The 7,971-nt window shown below is 57.1% G+C and overlaps 1 protein-coding gene across 1 annotated transcript; it reads left to right on the top strand.

The window, feature by feature from the left end:
• Positions 1-1,436: 1,436 nt before the first annotated feature.
• Positions 1,437-2,994, top strand: GSX1 (GS homeobox 1). The gene is made up of 2 exons (XM_014965833.1): positions 1,437-1,824; positions 2,365-2,994. Exons 1-2 carry the CDS (start codon positions 1,437-1,439, stop codon positions 2,718-2,720), a joined length of 744 nt encoding a protein of 247 aa, XP_014821319.1. The 3' UTR covers positions 2,721-2,994.
• The last annotated feature ends 4,977 nt before the right edge of the window (positions 2,995-7,971 follow it).

Below are 7,971 nucleotides of genomic sequence, written 5' to 3'. Positions count from 1 at the left end.
AGAGACACGGGCTTACACTGCTTTCAAGGCGTTTCCTTCCCTTCATTTATGAAAACCCATTTATTTTTGAGGACGGCAGGTTCCTGTAGGGAGAAATCTCCCCGCCTTTGACGAGAGTCGGTGGGTGCGTTTGTCGGGTTTTTGGTTTTTTGTTGGGGTTTTTTTTGTGGGTTTTTTTTTCCCGTATTTTAAACGGGAAGATCGGGGACGAAAATGTATTCCGATGAATTTTATTTGATTTTTTTCCTTACTTGTTACCATTCCGTATTCACCTACAAGATGAACACGCTGCGTTCCGCTGCGCGGGGAAGCACCGGTGCGCTTTAGCTCAGGTGAAGGCGCAGAAATTCGCTTATGACCCCTCTGGAAGTTTTGCAGATCCCTGTGCTGTGAAATCCCGACCCTTTCGGTGCGTTTAAGCTAAATCTCACCATAAGGAAGAAAGAAGCCGTTTCCCTGTCGGTCCCCGCAGCCCCAGAGATTTCCCGGCGCAGCTGTGCGCGGCGGTGCGGGGACAGGGACGGGGACGGTGCGACGGTGGATGTCACCGGTAAAACCGGGCAGAAGGGCCACGTATAAAGAGGTGCGGAGTTTGCCGAGCGCCTCTTCTCCCTCCGTTTAGGAGCTGGCCGTGGGTGCCGCCGACGCGGTGCTGTATCGGTGTGTCGGGGTTCCTACACCCGCACCCGCGCTGCTTGTGGCGCTCCGTGGCCGTTACCCGTGCCCAGGTGCCCACGCCCACGCAGGGGCCGGGCGGATGCGCTTGCCTCCGGAGCCCCCGGTTGGCACATCTCGGTGACCGGGGGTCTCGCTCGACGGCGGCGCCAGCGAGAAGCGGCAGGTCCCGGCACCGGGCTGGGAACAAAGACGCGGGGTCGGGGACGGCGGCGGGCGCGGTAACGGGGAGGAAGCAGCCCGGCGGCGGCGGGGACCGGCGGGGATGGGGGGGCCGACCTGGTGCCACAGGTGGGAAAGGCGGCGGGGGGCTGGCAGGGGAAACCGGCGGCGGCGGAGAGCGCGGCTGCAGCCGGCAAAATAAACAAGGGGGAGCGGGCTGAAAGCCGGGCTGAAAGCGAAGGAGAGCGATAAAGAGAAAGAAAAGAATATTAAATCGCGAGAGAATGAGAAAATAACCCCGCCAAAGGGAGAGGAGGGGAGAGGCCGCCTGCTACGGCGTGGGTGGGGTCGACAAGAATAGAGTACATTATGCAGTTCATTTAGTTAACAAGGGAAATAATGAGGGAGCGTGCGGCGTGAATGCCAAGAGAAGAGGCACAGAAAGGCTATTGAGCGTCCCGGCGCCGCCATCACATGGCGCGGGCGCTATTTAAGGCGGGCGGGCGGGCGCCGTTCAGCACCACTCGGGCTGGCCAGCGGCGCGGCGCGGGTGCTGCGCGGGCGCTGCGCGGGGCGCTGCGCGGGCGCTGCGCGGGGCCATGCCGCGCTCCTTCCTGGTGGACTCGCTGGTGCTGCGGGAGGCGGGCGAGAAGAAGGGGGAAGCCAGCCCGCCGCCCCCGCTCTTCCCCTACGCCGTCCACCCCTCGCACCCCCTGCCCGGGCTGCCGGCCGGCGCCTGCCACGCTCGCAAGGCCGGGCTGCTCTGCGTCTGCCCGCTCTGTGTCACCGCCTCCCAGCTGCACCCGCCGCCGCCCGCCATCCCCCTCATCAAGGCCTCCTCCCCCCCCTTCGGCTCCCAGTACTGCCACTCGCCCCTGGCCCGCCAGCAGCACTCCGTCTCCGCCGTCAGCGTGGGGCACGCACCGGCGCTCTACCAGGGCGCCTACCCGCTGCCCGACCCCCGCCAGTTCCACTGCATCTCCGTGGGTAAGGGGGGCAACGCGTGGGGAGGGCGGGGGTGCGCGCACGCATGCGGACGGGGAGGCGATGGGGGGGTCCCCGGGAGGGACGGGACCCTGCCCGAGGCAGGTGAGAGGGGCGGGAGGTGGGGGGTTCCCTTCCCTGCGTCCTCAGGCCGGACGGGGAGGCGATGGGGGGTCCCCGGGAGGGACGGGACCCTGCCCGAGGCAGGTGAGAGGGGAGGGAGGGGGGGGTCCCTTCCCTGCGTCCTCAGGCAGGACGGGGAGTCCTGGCATCTCCCTCAGCCCGGGGGATGCGCGGCCCCGCCGCTGCCCGCCGAGCCTCCCACCCAGGCGGAGGGGACGGGGGGAGTCTGCCCCGGTACCCCGGGCTGCAGCCCGGCCGCCGCTTGCCGGATAACACCCCCCGCACCCCCGGGGGAGGGAGGGTTTGCGGCCCCGCAGAGGGGGCTCAGCGCGGACAGGGGGGTGCTCGGCGCTGCGGGGCGGGCGGCGGCGGGGGCTGGCCAGGTCCTGACGGTGCGTTCCGTTCCGCTCCGCTCCGCAGACAGCACGTCGAGTCAGCTGCCCAGCAGCAAGCGGATGCGCACCGCCTTCACCAGCACGCAGCTCCTGGAGCTGGAGAGGGAGTTCGCCTCCAACATGTACCTCTCCCGGCTGCGGCGAATCGAGATCGCCACCTACCTGAACCTCTCCGAGAAGCAGGTGAAGATCTGGTTCCAAAACCGACGGGTCAAGCACAAGAAAGAAGGCAAAAGCAGCTCCCACCGGGGCGGGGGGGGAGGCCACAGCTGCAAATGCTCGTCCCTTTCCACCACCAAGTGCTCGGAAGACGACGAGGACTTGCGCATGTCTCCGTCCTCCTCGGGGAAGGACGACAGAGGCCTCAGCGTTACCCCCTAAGTCCCCCACACGCCCACCCCGGCTCCCCAGGAACTGTGGTGAGAGCAGGAGGGGGGCTCCTGCCTGCTCCGGAGCTGACACGCAGCCGAAGGATTTTGTACTGTTTTGTATAATCTGTGTAATTTACGAAGGACTTTCTCGCCTTTCTAGACCCCCGGCAAACGGGGACGGGTGTCCCTGCGCCCTCCTGTAAATAAACTGCTCCCTAGGACCCCAGGCGTCCCCCGGTAGTGCTGTCTCCCGTGTGTCCCCGCAGCCCCGGGCCGGGGGCTTCCCCCGCACCGAGACAAGCGCGGATGCTGCGCGGCGGCGGGCGGTGCGGGCCACCCGGAGGGATGCCGTCCCGGGGCCTCCCTTCGGTAACTCGGAGGTGCCCGAAAGCGGGAGGACGGGGACGGTCGGGGGCGGTTTGGGTTATTATATTTTTTTATTTTTTTTTTTTTTTTGGCGGGCGGTGCGGGCCACCCGGAGGGATGCCGTCCCGGGGCCTCCCTTCGGTAACTCGGAGGTGCCCGAAAGCGGGAGGACGGGGACGGTCGGGGGCGGTTTGGGTTTTTATATTTTTTTTTATTTTTTTTTTTTTTGTTGTTCTTTCCCAAATCGTTCTCCGTTTTGTTTTGACTTCGTCGCTGCCGGGCGCGCAGCTGTGGTTGTACCGTCCCTTCCCCTTTCCTCCCCCTCCCCGGCAGATATTTATTTATTTATTTATGTGCAGAGAAACGATGACGGCGATGATAATAATGACGATGATGACGATAACAATAAAAGCTCTTTGGTGGTTTATTTCTTTCCTTTCACGTAGAAAAGAGCCCCTCGGTGTCCGCGGGCGTGCGGCGGGAGCGCCGTCGCTCTGCATCCTTCTCCGCCGTAGCCCGGCACCGGGGATCGCTCTGCCTCGGCGAGCGCGGATGCCGGGGCTTCTTCATTTCTCCTAGCCGCGCCGAAGGTACGGGATGGGGGGGACCCGTGTCCCGGGGCTCTCCCCGCTCTCTCGGCCCTCCCCGCCAAGCCAAAGGTTGGGCTGGAGCCCGTCTCGGCTGAACCTTTCCCTCCCCATCACGCCCCCCTTCCCATGCACCAGTCTGCGGGACAGAGCGAGAGACACCACTTGCCCACAGCCATACGTACGGCTATAGGTGAATACAAATACCCGGCTGGCGGCGGGGCTCGGCTCCTCTCTCCAGGTGCCCGCCGCCGCTATCGGGGAAGGATGGACTTGGTCTCCAGCCAACCTGCCGGTGCCGGTGCTGCTGGGGTTCCCGCCTGCACGGCCACCGGGCTCCGGCCGCCACTCTCCGGCCTCGCAGCCTCCCGTCGGCGCTTTGCCGTCGGGGCAGGGGAGCGCTCGTTTTTACGCGCGGCTTCTCGGCGGAGAACCCCGGCGGAAAAGCAGCCGGCAGGTTCCGCAGCCCCCGGGTGTGCCAAAGGTGGCGGTGCCGGACCGGCAGCTACCCCCCGGGAGTGCGGGACACCAGGGGCTCCGCGCTCTCGCCGCCGCTCCGTTCCCGCAGGGAAAAGTCCTTTGTGCGGGGACCCCACGGGGACGCGCTCTCCGGTGGCCGGGAGCGGCCGTCCCTGTGCCCGCAGCCGGTGCCCCCGGTATCCCTGCGGAGCCGGAACCCGCACCGACTGTCCCGGCGGGGTTCAAGCGCTGCAGCCGGGGGAATGGGCTTGGGTCGCTGGGCTGCCGTCCGTTCCTGCCCGCACCGGGACCGGACCCGCTTTTCATCCCGGAGCAGGTCCGTCCCGGGAAATCCCCGTGGAGAAGGTCCACTCAGGGCTGAGCTCGGCGTGGGGAGCTCTGAGTTTGGGATCCCCGGGCACCGAGAGTGAAGGCAGAGCTGGTAAAATCGCCACTGCCAGCACAGCCTGAAGTCCTTTCCGTAAAACAAACATGTCACGCTCTCCCCTTCCCAGGTCCCTGCATCTCTTTGCATAGCTGTGGGGCCAGGAGACCCACAGGCTCCTACAGCTCCATCCCACAGGCGAGCAGAGACCACAGCTTTGCAGACCACAGGGCACTGTGGACCCCTCGGGACACCCCAGGATGGAGTGAGGTGTGGGGGACCCTGGAGACATGGCAGTGTAGGACAGGCACAAGGCAGTACCTGTGCCCTGCCATGACTGTCCTGACTTGCGTCCCCCCTAGGTGAAGATGGCAATGGCTTGGTGATATTAAGGAGGTGCCGCACCATGAAGTTTGGGAATGTGGACAAAATGCTTGAGTTACTCCTCTCCTTGGGGGCCTGCCTTCACCCACTGCCTCCCGTGACCCTTGGACCTCTGGTTCCTCCCTCCTTGCTTCCTCCTCTGTTGGCTCCCTACATTGACTGGCTGAGATGAGGTGGCCAAGCAAGCTAGTGCTTCAGACACTTTGTGGGCAGCATCTTTCTGGCTCCTTTTCCCATGGCTGTTTGGGATACACTTCACAGATCAGGAATCACAGCCTGACCGTGCTACAAGAGTCAGTCACACTTGTCTTGTGTTTGCCCCATGATGTTCCCTGTGTGTCCTTCTTTCCCTAGTGGCCCAGTTCCAACAGGAAAGACCCCTCAGTGGACCCTAGTTGGCTCAGCAGGGCCCTGCAGCCCCTCCAGCCCACACTCACCAGAATTGTTTTGAAATGTCATTGTAAAATAGAGAGATAGAAACAGCCAAATGCGGGTTTACCAAGGGGTCTGGCATTCTCTTAAACAGGGCCCTGGCACTGAAGTCAACGAGCATTCATAGAGGGGTGTGTGTGTGTGTGTATGTGTGCTCCTTGTGCCTGTTCGGTGGCATGGGACTGAGCCAGTTGGCTGGCAGTGGGATGTGAGGAACGCTAACACTGGGCAGTTGAGTGCTGCTGTTGAAGGTCTGTTGTGCAGTTGTGTTGAAACTCTTGATATCTTTGTCTGCCGGCACATTCCCAGCATCTCTCTAGTCCTTCACGGCATGAGCACTGATATATTAAAAAAAAAAAAAAAAAAGTGTCTCCTCGTGCTCCTTTTCTAGGGACAGTTTTTCCTGCTAATGACAGGGACAATGTGGCAGTGGCAGTGCCCACCCAGCTTGCTCCTCACTCGCCATGAAACCTGGATAGCAGCATGTGGGCACCTGGGGGACAAACACATTTTTGTCCTGTGGGACCAGAGCTGCTGGGCTCCTTCTGGGGAGCATCTAGGAGACTTGCTTGGTGTGCGGGTGCGAGTTCACCAGTTCATCCTCATTGTAGGCACAGCGGCCGTGGGCTGCGAGGCAGAATCTTGCAGCGACGCTGTCCCAGTGGGCACACACTTCATGGACAGTGTGTGCACACATGTGCCTGTGTCCTTTATGGATTGAGTTTGTCAGCCAGATAATTTAGGACTAATCCTCGGCCCTAAAAGGTACCTCATATATGTAAAGTAGCGAAGAGAATTCCCCTGTATGGTATAATTTTGTCTGAACAGCAGCAGAGTATCACAATGGATGCCCCCAACAAGACAGTATTAATATTCTCCGATACACACTGGCCTCTGCTGCAGACCCTGTGTACCTTGCAAAGCCCAGTGGGGCTCTCAGTGCACTTGACAGTCATTATGCCACATCCACATGCAGAGATAATCCCTCCTTAGTTGGGCATTTTTCTAATTTAGTGAGAAATCATTACAGCAAATGCTCAGAGTGTCATTTTCAAGGACTCTGAGGTTGGGCAAATTAAAGTCATTTTGCTGTGGGAAGAGCGTGGGCACCTCTGCTAAAGTGAATGTCATAACATGCCAATTTTCAACTTTCTATCTCCAGCCATTTTGACAGCAGATTTCTGAAAGTTTCTTAAGCATTTTAGCATCTAAAATGCTCAGCCTGTCCTGATTGTGACAGGAACCACATTTGCAAATCCACAACGAGAGATGGAATATTTTCCACTATATACTTTTGATTATGCTGATATTCAGAGCTCCCTTTTCCACCCATTGGCATTGCTGAGTGTGGAGGTCTCACACCCCATCCCGTCATATGCACAGTCACCTTCCGTTCACCAGTCCAGGGACAAAATATGAACCTGAGTACTGATGAACACCTGGAAAAAACGAAGGTTTTGAATGAAGAATCTTTTCAACACTAAATACCCGTGTACTTACAGCATTCATAATATTAATTTGCGTTTTTTGGCTTTTACATTCATGTGATTTTTATTTTTATGTCTAGACTTCATTTCATTCCACACAAAGATTGCATTAAATAAATTTACAGCTGAAAACATGCATTGGTATTTTAAGTGTTGTTGCTTTTATCCACAAAACTTATATTGTTAACCCAGGAATTTCATAATTCGGTTTATCTGCAGTTACCCAATTTACACAGTGTCAGTTCTGAGCTGGCGCCATGGATCTGGAATAGTGTTTTGAGTAAATGGACTGTTTTCTCTTCGAAATTGCATTGCATCGGGGTAGCTGGGTGTTTCTTTCACTCTTGTTTACTTGGAATGAATCCTACCTATGAATTTACTGGGATAACAAGGCTTCATTTTTAATTTCTAAGTTCCTGAGAAAGGCAATGAAATTTTATTCTGTAATGACGATATCATTTTGTCTGTGAATGTGATTGCTTTAAAATATAGGTGGGTGTTAACTAAAGACTCTAAATAAAATGTTTTTGTATGATATTCCTAATGATTTGAAGACAGGTACATCAACAGTAGCGATCACTCAATTACATTAATTTTGAAAGTGTTTTTGCTATGAACACAAAGTACTCATTTATCAGGATGTAATTATGCAAGATCAGGAGATCTCCTAGGATACTGACACTGATGATGACAGCAAATGGCTGGGCCCGGTGCTTAATGTGGCTGCAGCCAGACAGGAGTGCTGGATAGCTGGCTACTGGGGAACCTATATACCCTGTACACTACATAACCCATATATACACTAGTACATATAGATTTTTACAAAATTAAAAACACCCCCCCCCAAAACCTGAAAGAAGTAGTAGCAATGATCAAAACCAAGCTTGTTCCCTACAAAACAGTAGATTTTCATCATATATTTATTGTCTGTCTACACAGACCAAATTGGAAAAACACATCAAAAGAATGGACCCAAAATGTACCTTGGGGACAGTCACTCCTGTCAGGCCTGTGTCCATTCCATTCCCTCAGCTTTCTAATTATTAAAAGTACTAGCATCAGCCATAAGCTACGAATAGATTATTTTAGGCACTTCTCATGCAGATGGGTTGTGGCCCCCATGCTTAAACATAGGTGTCTACTGATGTTTTAGATCTTGGG

Source organism: Calidris pugnax, unplaced genomic scaffold (assembly GCF_001431845.1).
Source record: "Calidris pugnax isolate Ruff unplaced genomic scaffold, ASM143184v1 scaffold20, whole genome shotgun sequence".
In the NCBI taxonomy this organism is placed as follows: Eukaryota; Metazoa; Chordata; class Aves; order Charadriiformes; family Scolopacidae; genus Calidris; species Calidris pugnax.
This window is presented reverse-complemented; position numbering and strand designations above follow the sequence as displayed.